Source organism: Triturus cristatus, chromosome 5_2, assembly GCF_964204655.1.
Source record: "Triturus cristatus chromosome 5_2, aTriCri1.1, whole genome shotgun sequence".
NCBI lineage: Eukaryota > Metazoa > Chordata > Amphibia > Caudata > Salamandridae > Triturus > Triturus cristatus.
In genome coordinates this window covers 48,874,407-48,890,556 of record NC_140588.1, presented here as the reverse complement: position 1 = coordinate 48,890,556, position 16,150 = coordinate 48,874,407, and the positions used below count along the sequence as shown (strand labels likewise).

Sequence of the window (16,150 nt, the reverse complement as noted above, 5' to 3'; positions counted from 1 at the left end):
TGCGGTGTGGAGTGGGGGTGAAAGGGAGGAGGGTGGGTGTTATCCAACTAATCATCACCCAGTACCAGCTTAAGCAGACTAGATTACGCATAAACTAACCATGAGATCTTGACTTTACCAGACCCATTCATTACATCATGTGATGCTTCTCTATAAGGGTTTAGCTCTGTGACAGTCCAGATAAGGATCCAGAAAGCAAGAAACTTTAAACCAGCTAGCAATTCAATAGGTTTCAAGGTGGAGTCAAACCTAATGTGGAGTGATTGGGCATTCATTGGGACTTTCAATAATTGACTTGATACATTTATTTTTCACCTTTGTCAGTACATCTATTTTATGAAAATGAAATGAAATGAAAAGTGTAGCTTATATAGCACAACTGCCACTCCTAACGGAGTCTCCTGGCGCTTTAGATAACTGAAGTCAGCGGTATCAGTTTGAAAGCTAAATCAAGGCCAGAAAGCAGGCATCTGCTTTTCCAAAGATCCAAGTCTTTAGAGCCTTTCTAAACTGCTCCTCCTGTTCTGTTGCTCTAAGTACCTTTGGCATACAATTCCAGGCCTTTGCCCCCAATACCGTTGCCGATTTCCCTCCTTTGGTTGTCAATTTGAAACCAGGCATTTTAAGTAAATTTGCAGAGCTAGATCTAAGTATCCTCGTTGTGATATATGGTTTGAATCTTGTAGAGAGATATACAGGACCCAGACGGCGAAATGCTCTGAACGTTATCAACAGTAATTTAAACAAAATTCTTTTTGAATCGGCAGCCAGTGAAGGGTCTTCAGGGAGGCAGAGGCAGACGCTCTACGAGGAAGCCCTAGGACCAATCTGGCTGCTGCATGCTGTACTACTTGTAGTCTCCTCAGAGTAGCTTTATTAATCCCTGTCAGAAGGCTATTACAGTAGTTGAGCCGTGATAATATAAGAGGCACTGCCACTGTTTTCCTAGCGGCAAGCGGGATCAGGTTAAAGAATTTATTCAGAGTTTTAATAAGGCCAAAACAGGTCCCTGTTACCTTTCGGACATGAGGTTTAAAAGAGAGGGAAAAGTCAAACCATACTCCCAGATTTTTTGCAACCTCCACCGTTGATGGGGGGGCTGCAGTATCATCTGGCCACCAATCCTTTGGTTGGAAAGAGTTATTTTTTCCAATCGGAAGGATTTCTGTCTTATCGGTATTACAGCAGAGATGGTTATTTTTCATCCATTTGATGACTGCCGTAAAACAAGCTTTAAAATTTTCTTCGGCTTTCGTGGATTTCTCTTCCAGTGACAGAATCAGCTGGGTATCAGCAGCAAAAGATGTAATTTTGATCCCAAAAGTCGAGATCAGCAAAATAAGTGGGGCCATATATATGTTAAATAGAAGTGGACTGAGAGAAGCCCCCTGTGGGACACCTGTAGTAACGGTACCTTCTGCCGATTGAAAGGATCCCAAAGAAACAACCTGCTTTCTACTTGACAGGAAAGATGTAATCCATGCCAATGCGAAGTCAGAAATGCCACAGGAACTCAGTCTGGCTAGCAGGATATTATGCAAGATGGTATCAAATGCGGCAGACAGATCCAAAAGGATCAGGACTGCCTTCCTGCCATTGTCTGTTATGAATTTCAGGGTGTTCGATATCTCGAGTAGCGCTGATTCTGTTGAATGTTTTGGGCGGAATCCAGATTGGCGGGGATGAAAGATCAAAGTGGACTCCGAAAAACTAGAGAGTTCTTTATAGACTATTCTCTTGGTGATCTTACCTAAAATTGGTAACAGGGATATAGACCTATCATTGAATAGATTAGATGAGTCTACATTCTGTTTTTTCTTAGGTGGCTTCACGACGGCAAATTTCCATTCATCCGGTACTATGCCGGTAGCTAGGGAGGAATTCACGATGTTGTTGATCATAGGATTCACAACATCGATAATATGATGTAAAAAAGTCGGGGGGCATGCGTCCAATGGAGAGCCTGATTTACAGGCTAATATCGCCTCTTTAGTCTGGGCTAGTGAGGCAGTTTGGAAGGCTTGAAGGACAGAGCTGTCCTTCTATGGTCTAACACCTTTCCCTCGGTTAAATCCAGGGGGCTATGGATCTCAAAATTCCTTTGGATGGTCTTAATCTTGTTTTCAAAGTAAAGTGCAATTTCATTACATAGCATAAGGGACGGGGGGATCTCGGAATGTAAAGCTTTGGGATCTGTAAAAGATTTTACAATTTCTGGTGCCATAAAGTGCAGCACTGATGAATGACTTGCAAACTTCAAAATTGTAGCTGTTCTGTGTTTTCGAAGAAGTTAACTCTTGGCAATTTGGGATGACCATGTTTACGAGTCAGATAATCAAATACCCAAGTAGTCAGAGATGATGACCCTTTAGAATGCGAAGTCTTTTGTATTGATCCTGCCGCTAAAAGACCTATGGGGCTTAAATAAAAGTACATCTTTCAAAAAGAGTCATGAGGCTCATTGGAGGTTTAAATAGCAGAAGCATATCATCTGCAAATAAAAATGCTGGGATCTTTTGTCCCACAATTTGCGGAGCGTCATTAACACAATTCATCATGAAATCAATACATCCATTAGTAAAAAGTAAAACTAGTATAGGGGTAAAAATGTAGCACTGACAGACACCTCTGTGTATAACATTTTTTTCAGTTCATTCTGTTAGTACCCCTGTGTACTTGGGCAAAGTTTGAAGTATAGAGACGAATTATAAAGACGTCTGTTGTTACACCCACTTTTTTAAGGCTCTCCCATAGGCTAGATCTAGGAAGAAGGTCCAAGGCAGGTCCACAAAAGACATGTAAAGGTAGCCACTTTCTTTATGGCCAGGTAGTCAGTGATACCCCTTGGGCAAATCCCTTCCCTCCCCAAATCCCCACCTGCCTTCACACCCAAGTAAGTGACAAAGAACTCAAAACTCAAGTTCTTTGGGTTATGGGATGAACCTCCCCGGCTGCATTTATTAATTCATAAAACATATAACACAATTCCTCAATTTTAAATGCACAGTAACCCAATTATTTATCATTTTTGCTTACAGAGCTCGGTTGGCCTTAACAGAGTCGCTTATACATGTCAGTTACCTAAACCATAACTGAGATCATGACTTGGTTCCGGGACTCTTCCTCTTAGAACCCCTTGTCCACTACCCACTGAACATGGATGGGTCCCTCCTTTAGGAGGACCCCACCCATCCAACCTCCCATACAGGGAGTGCCTGTGCAGTGGGCCCGTCTGCCTGCTAGGATACCAACATCAGGCACCCCCTACACCCCTCTTCCTCACCCATAGGCCTGTGCTAGCTTGCGCCCACTGTGCATGTGGGAATGGGTATGAGGTAAGGGCTGTGTGCCAATGACTGCGCCCAACCCCCACGCCAATGCCCACATTCTTTCTACTTACTGCAAGCACCCCTTGGAGGGTTCAGTGATGCCGCTGGTTTTTTTGGTCTAAGAGGATGCCTTACATGGACCTGAACTGTCCCTCCAACATGGCCTCACCCACCGCGACATGTTAATCTGACCTTGAAAAGGAAATAATTACAATAAATATGACATATTAAGATGACCTGTAAGAGAAAGGTGTGTTAGACATGACAAGCCATGAACACAACTTCAAGTAAACCCAGATGACTTTCCCAAGCAAGCTTGCAGAACATCAAATCTGCCCCACCTGCTAAGCCACTGGAGCCGAGCACTCCCCCACCCCACCTGGTGCCGTTTGCCCTGGTGATGATGGGCGGGGAAAACAAGCTCTCTAACCGGACGGCTCGCAGGGGCACCAATAAGGATGAGGGCTATGGCTGCAAAGTCAGGGCAGTGGAGGGTGCCGTCCTCCCAAACAAGAGGAGCTGTTTTGAAAGAAATGGCCATCCAGAATTCCGATGTGGGGATATTGCTAGATCCAATGCCAGAAAAAGCCACCTCCCTGATATATGGAAGGTGAGAGGATGTGGCGCAGTGAACAGAGCTGCCAACTCGGGAGATGGAGATCGGCCTATGGCTGTGATAATAAAAGCAAACCTACAAATTTCTAAATGCAAAGTTTTGTTTCTGCAAAAATAAGAATTCAACTAAGGGGTCATTAATGACTCGAGCCGTGTGACAACTATGCACATCGCCAAGAAAATGTAAAACAAAAGAAAAATCCATTGCCAGTATTAACACTTTAATAGACACTAATGGCCACCTGGAATGTGTTTTTAGTAATGACGTGTTTAAAATTGGAGAATCTATTAATCTTTTCCTATCAGGCACTATCGTGACCGAGAGAATGGTTTCATTAAATAGCCTATGTTTATTTCTGAGAGTGAGCAAGGAAACACTGGATGCGTATCGGGTCCTGGGAATGTTACATCACGGCAGCCTGGTCTGGGTAGGCCTGCTGCCTCCCCCCTCTTTTAGCGATTTTCCTTCTCTGAGAGACCCTCGCTGGGCATCGCTCGTTGACCCGGATGGCCTCAGAGAAACGCAGCGACAATGTGTCTGTGACTGTCCGGGCTGACGTGCAGTTGACGGGTCTTTAACGCTAACCTGGATGCAAACGAGGCACCCCCAATAAATGGAGCAGGAAGACGGTGATATTTGACGACCTGGGGTTCTCGATAAGAAAAAAAAAATCCGATTCGGTGCTCGTTAAGTCGTTCAGCCGTGCTCAAGTACAGACGCAGCACTAATATGTGAACAATTAAACCACAACGTCACTCCCTGAAAGTCCCACGTGTGGCCAAATGACATGTAGGCGAATCCTTCTAAGTTGTGCTTTTATTAAAGAAACTTTAAAAAACTGCAATAATGTTCGCAGTTTTCACACTAAAGTGTCCTTATGATACTTTCTGGCACCCGTTGTTTTGTAAATTAGTTATCACTTCATTTTTCTAAAATATCTCGTAGGGGATCCAAAAACAATTGCTGTTGTTTGTAGTCAAGATTGCGAATGTGCAGTAGTCCTCGAGCGCAGTGTTTTTGTAAGAGACATAGATGAATTTATTTGGTTACTGTTAAATAACCGTCTCGGTATTTAATGGAAGACGTATGGGTATGTCTGAAGGAAGAAAGAGTTAATACTAATGACAACAGCAACAAAAATACTAAAATAACAACTTTAGCAATAATACAAAACATAACAAACATGGTAATAGTCATAATAACAATTCAATTGACCTCACTGCTTTACATATAATACAAATAATGAATTTTGACCAGAATACTACCTTCAGAAAGAAGCAGTTTGATTCTATATTTCATCCTGCATTATCTCAAAAGTGGTTTATTTAAACTAAAGCCAGTGTAACCAACAAACTGTAAGAGAAGGGGGGGCTCCGACGGATCCTGTGGCCTTGTCGTGTTTTGGTAAAACTATCTAAATTAATTTAAAAAAAAAGACTATTTCAGTAAATGTTGTTGGATGGCAGTATGCCAGGCGTGCCTGCCAAGAAACCACCTCAGCGTGGTACTGAGGAGCCATCACCTGAGGTGTGACCGTGACTGGCCGAACAGCCAATCAGAGCCCTGACAGCACCGGGCGCCGGAAGAAGGCGGAGCCGCTGAGGGGAAAGCCTGGAGCTCTTCCTGGGGGCGACTGAAACCTCAGAGCTGGACAGAGGGAAGTCAGACGACGGGCATCGAAAATCGTCGACCTGGCAGCTGCCACAGATGGGAGGAAATTACACCAACTAATACCTGCCCAAATTGCAGTTTTTTTTCTATTACTGTAAGAGAACATTTTAAATCTGCAGTTTATTTCACTCCTCGAATGTTGCACCTTCCTCCTATTTTCCGCAGTCTGCTACCACTTCCACTCTGGCCCTTGAAAATTGTTTCACATTCTTGAACTGTCTCATGCTTTACCTGGGACTTTATACAACATCCCGGAAAGAGTTTGAACTTCGCGCTGCTACGGTGAACTATTATTTTTTTCAAACGGCGGCCTGAGAACTTCTCAGTGAGAAGCCGAATCACGGAAAGACTCATTCCAGACGGGCCGAGTCGCGGACGAGCCGATTAGATTGGTTGGCCCTGCCGGGGCCATGGAGGAGCGGTCCCTGGCTGAAAATGCAATCCTGGACTCGTCAGATAGGATCAAGGCCACATCCGCCCTATATAAGAAGGTAAGAGGAGAGTAAGTGCGATGCCTCAACTGTTCACTTTCATGTTCCCGTGGATTGAGTTAGGAATCTTCGCCGCTTGGTTATAGATTTATTGATGCGCAATGCTAACCTGGCAGCGAGGCACATTCACGTTGCTAGGTGATGGTGGGACGGGATAGGTGGGGTCCGAAGCTTAGCGGTTCCAGTATCCCATGGGTGAAGGTGTGATTGCGGTTTATCGCCTGAGCGTGTCTTTTTTGGTGTGTGTACATTGCTCCTGGGGGCACATGGGCGCGCGCTTCATGGAGGATTTTCTAAATCACGCCGGGTTGTACCTGAAATGTGAGCACATGGACGGATTGGCTGCGTTTGCACGGCTGCCTTTCATGGAAACACGGCTACACGCACAGCTGTCCAAGGGGTTTAAGACACAACGGGAATTTAGAGTTTTTCTGTTTGTATCTTTTATGTAACTAATTTACTCCGAAGTCCTTATGTAACGTAACGTCCTATTATAAAGCGCTCTGACACCTGTGGTTAAAGTTCGCGCTATATAAAAGCGCATTAAATAAAATAAAAGTGATCGAAAGAGGGGGGAGGAAAGTCCTTGGAAAAGGAGCTTTGACTGAGCAGAAGCGCAACTGCTGAGAGTTTTGTGGGAACTCCTCACATCAGCAGCTCTCTACCAAAGCTAAGGCACCATACCAGGGCGAGCGCGCGCACACCTTGTTTTGCATCCATGGTCTCTTAGAGCACGATGCAAAGTGCCATAATGTGCGCCATGAAAACAATCGCCACAAGTCTCGCTAAATTGATTTAAAAATCGAACGACTTTCTGACCAAGGCACAGTTATTAAGAATGTGAAATGTGTTGTCTGTAAAGATAGGGATGGGTGGTCTGCCTCTACCGATATGAAGGAGCTTGAACCATATATTGCACGCGAGTTGCCATTTATGGCGCATTTAAAAAATGCTGTAAAGGGACATATGTTGGCGGAGTTTGGTCTGGGTATGAAACATGGGCGAGTTAGGGATCCACGGAAGTACAAACACACAGCACTGCGACGCCACCGCTTTGTCAATGCAGCGCACTATAAATTTCTGTTAATAAATACATGGTACCCTAATCTGCGGAGGCAGCATGTGTCGGAGTTGAGCTTGGAGGAGAAGGGGTCGCGCTAGCAGAGTGGAGTGGGTGGGGTTCTGCGTTTAGAGACGGAGCTCGCTTTCGGGTGTCTGGCGGTGACGTTCCTGAAGAGCAGGACAAGGATAGGGGGTGTGTATTGGCATTGACCCCAAACGCTGCCATTATTCCAGGCCATATGAGGAGCAGTGGCCTAACACGCAAGCTATTCACAGTGCAACTGGTGTAGTGGCACCGGGGCCTCGGGTTTGTTAGGTGCCCACGAGATTCACGTTCTGCCTGTCATTTACTTCCAATCAATCGATTAGAGAAATGCATGCGAAGCGCCACTGGTGGTGACAGGAACGACGAGGAGGGACCACAGAACCTTCAATAGCTGACGTTTATAAACAGGCAGCGGGCTGATATGGGGGAGCTGACGCGTGCCGATTCCAAAACCAATACGCACACTTCACCATACATCCGCTTTGTGGAAGATCTTGGAATCAGAGGTCTTGTTATGAGACTGGAGAACGGAAGGCACAGGAGAAGCATTTTAAGTTACATTTTTTATAGGAAGGGTAGAGAAACTGCAGCCTAAACCGCCCGCTAGTGGATTTTGCGGAGGCGCGAGCAGTGCATGAGATTTTTAAAGGTTTAGCTGGAGGCGCGTTAAACCTGGAGTTGTGCACGGGCTGTTGCCGGTAGGCAGCCACTACTGCGGCTCCAAACGAACTTTGATGGAGACACATTCACCCTTTGAAAGTCTTGAAGCTGATGATTGGCTCTAGCAGGGGGTATAGCATGCGAGTGCCTGGGTGACGTGTAGGTACTGTATCAAAGCCAGCAGTGCCAACCCGTGGCCTGGCCTCTTACATCCAGATAATGCAATGGAAATGGCGGCGAGGCAGAACTGCTTCTGCCATGTACCCTGCGTGAAGACCCTGCCTGCCAGGCTCTCCTTCTGGGATCCCCACCCCACCCCATACACACACACACACATCTCATGTATACACTTATATCCTCACTGCATTCTACACACATACAATGTGACTGATCTTGGACCACTGTGGACATTCCTGTTTCTTTCTGTCCAGCTGCAGCCTAGTAAAATCACACAGGATACACTCATGTTTTTAGGCCCTGTCGACATTTTCGTTACTGTAGTGTAATCCCGAGGAATAGCTGCCACTCACACTGAATATTGCACTAAATGTTAGATTTGCATTTCACGAAGTGTGTGTTCAAATGTTCGCATAATTGCCCTGAAACAACTTGCAGGAATTTTGCCCACCCCTAATTTTTAGAAGCAGACCAAACATGAGGAGGCTTTCTTTGAAACAATATGGTTGCATTTAAAGCAGGAATACTCAAAGTGTGTGTGTGGGGGGGGCGCATGTAGCACTGGACTGCTGTTTATTCGACTCAGCAAAAACATAAAACAATGTAATAAACAACAAGCATTTATTTAAATGTTGATTGCAGTTAAAGAGATGAAGTAACTAGGGTATACTGCACCCCTTAACTTTAGGAACATTCGCATTTTTAAAGACAGCAAAACTGTAAAATTATGATAGTCACTTAAAAATTCAAAAAGTGTATTTCATTAATCTGCAAAATCGTTTCACCGTAGTAAAACAGATTTTAGCAGTGTGCTCAAAATTATTTTTGTCAAAGTGATAGTTTTAAAGCATGGGTTTAGAAACAGTCATTCTCCCCCCCCCCCCCCCCCACCCAGACAACAATGCCATTAGTGATTAGATCCAAACACAGCCATGTATTTCGAGGTCCTCTTATAAGTAATAATGAAGAAAAGGGAGGGAAATTGAAATAAAACAAATGCCCAGGATCACATAATTTGGTCAAGTGGGGAAGCTTTGTAATCATCCCAGGTCTTCTGGTTCCACGTTGTGCAATTCAGTTCAGCCATTTGTTGTATGTGCTTCTCTTCCCATACACCCACTTTACACCCCCCCATTTCCCCCCCCCGATCATCAGTGCAGCCCTCTGTCATATCCTTGACCAAACTTTTTGACCCCCAGGAAAATGTATGCAAGTACCTATGATTTAGAGTAAGGGTTTGGTCTCAGCCACAGAATGTGGGGGAGTGCTGTGTTGCCCCAGATAGTGGTAGAAACGTCACTGATGATGTTCTTATTTTTTTCTAGTCTGTCAAGCCTCTGATAGAGAAGAAGCGGAGAGCGCGAATAAACGCCAGCCTGGACCAATTGAAGGGGCTCTTGCAAGATGAGGATGGCCCACAGGTAGGTGAGGGCTCCCTGGGGTGTGGCACAGCGGCCAGGGCACCGGGCTTCGGAACACGGGCTCACGGTTCGATCCCCAGTGGCAGGTTAGCCCAGCACCATGTGACTCTGGGCAATAGCTCTCTTAATCTTCCCGACGGCCCCTAGCGCCTTGACACCCTTGGGTAATTGTTTGCGCTTTACAAATACTGGTATTGTTATTATTAAATCAAAATGGCTGCTTTAAGAGAAGCAGGGGAGCTCACATGGGCACGAGAATGCCTCAGCTGGGTTGCTTCACGTTGCAGCTCTCATAGGATGCCCGAGAAAGCAAAAGACACACAATTAATGGGCAGAATGGAGAACAAATCAAAACATTCACTCCCAGTCAAGAGATCTGGGTTAAATCCATCATTCTTTTGCTCACCATGCCACCCCAGTTTAGACCTGGCCATATGCAAATCAGTCTTGACCCTGTGCCCCATGGGAACAGTCCAGCCCGAACTGCCAAGCCAGGTCCTCCCTGGACCAGAAACAAGCACCCTAGGATGGGTTTCGGGGCACAGTGAGCCCAGGACCCACGTCTGGGCATACCTGGTGCACTTGGGACGAGAAAGGAAAAGACACATAATTGATGGACGGACTGCAGAACAAATCAAAACATTCGCCCCCAGTCAAGAGATCTGGGTTAAATCCATCATTCTTTTGCTCACCATGCCACCGCTGCTGAGCTGTAGTATATGCACACTCACAGTACAGAAGCACATGAACGATGATATCACACATGGAGGAGGGACTTTACGTGTTTCATGAACCAGCAAGGATGACAACCCTAACATGCCTTTACAGTAGGGAGGGCTGTCCAGTTAACTTTTTGAGTCGGTCAATGACAAACAGAAATATTGCTTTTAAATTTGAAGGGGATATTTAAAGCTACTTTTTAGGTGTGGAAGAAAAGACAGTCAGAAATCCTATACTATTTCTGAGTGGGGAAGGTTAATTAGGCATCTTCCATTCCTTTCTCTTCTCCCTGTTTTTTACTTTCCTCCCATCTGTGGTGGTTTCCACCTTTCTTTCCTCCCCCATCACTGTTCTGTTTTTTTCAAAGCTTTGCCTACATTTCGATTTCAGAGTCACACAGTCTCCAGACTGGAGAAAGCCGATGTATTGGAGTTGGCAGTGAAACATTTACAGCGTCTGAAGAGATCCGGAACAGGTGTGTGATTCCCTTCCTTGTGGCTATTTATAAAGACTGCACTTAGCCCTGCTGTATTGTTCCAGGCCACCACCAATATGGCCAGGTACGGCCTAGACCCCCTCTTCCTTTGATTTACACCTCTAGGTGATGGCACCCTTCCCGGTGCCAAAGTTGCCCGCCTCCCATTTACCCCTAAGGCAACAACTCAATTATGACAGGGTTTTTTTTGGATTAGGGATTGTTAATCCCGGCCGTATTTATTACAATTTAATACTCAAAAACATTATATATATATATATACATATACACATTATGTACACAATACGCAAAGTCCAGTCCATTACATTGATAGGTACATATGTCTTGTTTGCTATCCGTAACATATTTCTAATACATAGACATTCCTATCCTAATCTAAGCATTCAGCAATCAAATAACATTATCTTTCTGTGTATCCCTATTTGACCCTACGGCAAGGTCAATGACTGGCCCCAGATCCTGATCAAACTATGCCCGCACTCCAACCGGAGTGCCCATGCGCAAGGGGGGCCCGTTCACCGGGAGGGCACTTCTCCCTCCGAGCACCCCCTACGCCTGCAGATTATCTCCATAGGGGGCCCTTGCAGTTGTGCGCAGTTTACTTGTGCCCTTGTGCGCGTGCGGGGTGGCCAACCAGTCTACTGGAAAGCGTCACTCCCCTGCACCCTTCCAGCCAACCGCCTGTAACTGGCCCTGGAGTTCCATGAGAGACCACTTGTCCCTCCCCCCTTGGGCGTCCCCATTAAAGAATGGTGCCGCCCGCTAAGGACCTTTAAATTTAAGCTCACCAATCATGACCTTACCGCTGACCAAGGAATAGCACTAAAAATACGACAATAAACATTTTATGACGCAATACGTTATGCACCTGCAAATAAAGACAATTACTTGCAAAAGGTAAAACAACTATAAACAAACAAACATTCGAAAAAAACCTCTGCTTTAGGGGGATGGTGGGTGAGTGAAATTGATGATGCCTCCTAGCCGAGGCCAGAGGAGCTACGCTTCGTGTCGGCTGTGGGGGTGGCGAGCAAAGAGGCAGTTCTCGCCGCTCCCCAGCGTTTTATTCCAAATCGTGAGCCGGGAGTCGGTTCTAACCAGCTCGCCGTCGTTCTGCCTACGCGTGCCCCGGAAATGATTCCTATCACTTACGGGTCACGCGCAGACCAACCAATCAGGAAGGGTGGGCGAGGCCGCCGTGTCACAATCGTGCGCGGCCCGCCGCCTTGTGGCGTCATCGGGGGCCTGCACGACCGCCATACATGCAGCGTGTCCGTTGCCGGCCCCTGCCTTGCTCGTCGCGCAAGCTCTCCTCCCGACAGCGCATGCGTGGGAACATAGTTTCTTCCTTTTTTACTGCATAGACCAAAGGGTTTGGATCATACTCTTACAGGGGCATGACAGGTTAAGCAACATTTTCTTTTTTCCCTGCACAGGAGCAAAACAGGGCGCATGGCTTTACAGAGGAGATGAAATGTAGAAATGTCTCAATTTTTGACTTGAGGCAGTATATTGTCAAAATGTTCCTAAATGCAAACGATATGCTGAATCCTTAGACATACCATGGTGATGATTTGTTCACACGTCTCTGAGAAAGACTGATGGTCCTACCGATATGTTAGGGTTTTCTGACCCTTTGATGCCCTAGGCTCCTTCGCTTTCCATATCTTGCAGAATGAATCAATGAAAAAATAGTCGGGGACTAATAGTTTCTAATACCAATGGATGCTGTGTAATTAATTTCACCTTTTTATGAGGCAACATTTTGATTAGCCTAGTTAGCCTGAGACCCTAGGAGTGGCCATTGAACTATGTGGGGATATAGAGGGGAAGCAATAGAATTAAATGAGATATGCTATTTAGAATGAAAATGCTCGTAACCATAACATTTCTGTCAGGTTTTCCAATGCAAAATGTCCTATGAATCAATTAAAGCACGTTTGTGCCAACTCTAAGACATAAAAACATTGCCTTCAATGGAAAATAAGAACTGCACGTTCATCAGCCCTATTCCTGAAATACTCCTGGCACAGTGTTCAATGCGTGGATTGCTCCAAAGAGGGCCTTTTCAATTAATCCTGGCTGGTAACATATCCTCCCTTTGTATGTGAAACTCAGGCTTCCAGTTTGGCCTCTACGCAGTATAGTTATATTAAGACACTTGGGGGGGGGGGGGGGGGGTCTTCAGACACAATAACTGCAAGTTCTCTCTGTTGGATGGGAGACCTCAAGAGCTCACTCCCATCATGTAATGCTATGCCATCAGTTCTTAAATTCATGGCTTCTGTGGGCCCCACCAACTCATTACTGGAAGCCGGGCCCTGGCCTAAGCAATTTCTATGATTTGAACATCAAAACAACACACACAAACACAGAAAGAAGTGCCATGAAACAGATACACAAATTATGAAACATTTTATTTAATTTGCAAACAAATATACAGATAACGAAATTTCAATTTTTATTAAGAAGTTTGGAGTTTTTCACAATTTGGTTGTACTTCTAAACGATGAATAGATATGTTATACGCTATGCATATAACTTTGTGTACTCTAGTAATCTGCTAACAATATTTCATTTTCTAAACAGTCGCTGGCCCACTAAGTAAGAGTTGAGGACATCAGGTAAAAAATTGCTGCTCTATGGAAATGAAGTCACAAGTGCCCGAATTATTGTGTGGACGAAGAGCTGCATAAGCAACACATGGCCCCTATAATGTGTAACTGACAGCCTCATCCTGTACAGGCCCCTCTGCCCCTGTTTGTGTGCTAAGAGTATGATAATTGGACTACGGTGTGCCCCTCATGTTCTAGGGGCCTGGTGATGACTGCACCTGCTGTATCAGTGATAGATAAAACTCTGCCTAGAAACAGCAATAAGTGTTAAGTCACATTGGTTAGGTAGTGATAGCAGGTTCTGCATGTTGATGCAAATGGTAAATTATTTGGGCTACCCACGCAGTGCTTTCAGTTTTCAAAGAGAATAATGTGCACAGGATTGTTCAGTGGATGCAAAATAAAGGGAATTTAAGGGACTGAAAGGAAAAGAGATCTATAGGGAAAGCAGCAAAATAGAAATGAAGAAAATGAGAGGTAGCTAGTTAAAGAAGTGCCACAAATACCATATACCAAATCACAACATCTGTAAGCTAACTGTAAAATTATTTTTGCTTTGTTTCAGGCATCACTGATTCTATCATGGACTTCTCCGCAGGCTACAGCCATTGTCAGAGCACCGTCTCCAGCTACCTCAGTTCTGTAAGCGCATTAAACCCCAATGTACAATCCCAGCTCCTGCAGCACATTGATCCGACAATGCGAAAACCACTTTCTCTTTCCCATCATGATCCCAAGATTGGAAAGAGAGGAGAGCTGCAGCTGGCAGCACCTCAGATTTGGCAACCTCAGGAAGTAATGGCTTCACTTCACCATATGAAGGTCCCTGAGGCCTTTGTAAATATGGACTTTGATCTGTTGTCACCGGAGCAGTGTGTACCTTCTCCACAGTTGTGGTCGCAGCCTCCATGCACCTTTCAGATGATACCAGCACCAGAGACATTTCCTGCAAATTCACCAGGTCCAGCTAAAGCTTCAGGCAACAGCACATATCATTTCCTGCCAAGTCGTCTGACCACTAAGTCTCTGCCAACGCCAGGGGACACTAAGAGACAATATGTTCCTTATGTTGGGGTGCTGAATGCATCGTATCCTGAATCATACCATGCCCAGCCTACGTCCACAGCTAGTGATTTCGGCTGCTCACTGGGATATTCCGTCGAGCCACCAGTGCCCCAAGGCCACCAAAACACTTCTCATTTTCAACCTGGCACGCTTTTCGAGTTCCCTCAGGCAGAGGTGGCCCCTGTTGACCATCCTGAGATTTGGAGACCGTGGTAGATTTTCACTCCAAAGACATTGACCAGGGTTTGCCTCAGATTAGGAAGAGTTTTTACAAAGCCTGTTTTGGTACATTTAGCAGACAAGGGTAGTTCTGTGGGTGGACATGCTATGTGGCTGGTCCACAGACTTGTGTTTCACCAGATCTTCTTGGCTGAGCAACGATGTATTGTGCATTTATGGACTCCTGAGAAATACCTCTTGTAGGACAGGGCTGCTACTTCAGGACCTCTGTAGCACCTTAAAAGAGAAACTCCCTGTCTGTCGCTCTTCCAGCTCGTACTCCCCACGCATGAACCTTCGATCAACCCCCACTAATTATTAAGCAAAGGAAATCCAATAGTCCCACTGAAGTTGTGTCAAGGAAAGAACAATTAGATTCTTTCATCAACAGAGATTTAAACTTTTTGGTTGTTTGTTAGGTGGAGAAGGAATATAGTTGCAGAGATTCCAGGAGTTTCTTACTTAACGTCCTTCAAACATTTAATATTGAAGGATGGAGAATGCTGCGGGCTGAAAGTGATCCGTAATATGTGAAGGACAAAACCCCCCACAATTTTATCATTGGTTTACCAGTATCCACTAACTGGCCAATATATTAAGATAATTACAACTGTGTCAATAATGAATTAATTGCCTTGTAGGTTTAGTGCCTATCTATTGTTATTCTACTTAGCACATGTGACAGTTTTACGCATGTCATCCAAAATAAAATGAACTATGTCAACATTTGCAAGCCATAAACATATTTATTCATAATCTGCTGTAAGCATATTTGTATCATGCATGTGAAGTGCCACATCAATATCCAGGCATTTCCTTCTCAGCTCAACCCACTGAACCCCATTAATGGAGCGTATATAATGGATATTGGTTTTTTTGTGCATTTTGTACTAATTCAATAGATTCAGAAGTATCTCCAACATATAATTGTGCATTTCTCATAAACTCAAGTTTGTAGCACTATTTAGCTGAATGGACATGAACGTGATCGTGAGATGGGGCAGGTCGTGATGCTTTCCAACAGACATGCTGAATTTTTTATATACATGTCATTTTAAGCTTCTCCCGTTTGCCCTAAAAAGGTGTTTTTTAGGATGCTTTGAATAAGGGTGAAATGAAGACACTCCTGAATCCATTGGCAGAGATGTCCAGTGATGATGAGGCACAAGAAGGTCAAAGAACAGGAATGTAGACAAGACTTCTCCACTTAAGAGTGTACGTGTTAGCAATACGTGATGATCCTTGGGGGCTGCTGTTTGTGAAGGTGTGTATCGCAGTGCATTGTTTCAGTGGATGTCAGAGGGGAGTTGTTTGTGCATTTATTTGCAGATGCAAAAACAACAGTTGTTGGACAGAATGCAGAACAATGTCATACATTCACCACAGTACAGAGAGCTGGGCCTAAATCCATCGTTTTTTTGCTCACCATGCTATTCCAGTTCGAACCCAGCCATATGCAAATCAGTCTTGATCCCGTGCCTCATGGGAACAGTCCAGCCCGAACTGCCAAGCCAGGTCCTCCCTGGACTGAAAACAAGCATCCTAGGACCTGTTTTTCGGGG

General features: G+C 45.0%; 1 protein-coding gene across 1 annotated transcript; it reads left to right on the top strand.

Annotated features, from left to right (window-relative positions):
- Positions 1 to 5,948: 5,948 nt before the first annotated feature.
- On the top strand, positions 5,949 to 15,307 carry LOC146822642 (transcription factor HES-1-like). Its single transcript, XM_085606576.1, has 4 exons — positions 5,949 to 6,107; positions 9,378 to 9,473; positions 10,584 to 10,668; positions 13,870 to 15,307. Exons 1-4 carry the CDS (start codon positions 6,027 to 6,029, stop codon positions 14,583 to 14,585), a joined length of 978 nt encoding a protein of 325 aa, XP_085462702.1. The 5' UTR covers positions 5,949 to 6,026; the 3' UTR covers positions 14,586 to 15,307.
- The last annotated feature ends 843 nt before the right edge of the window (positions 15,308 to 16,150 follow it).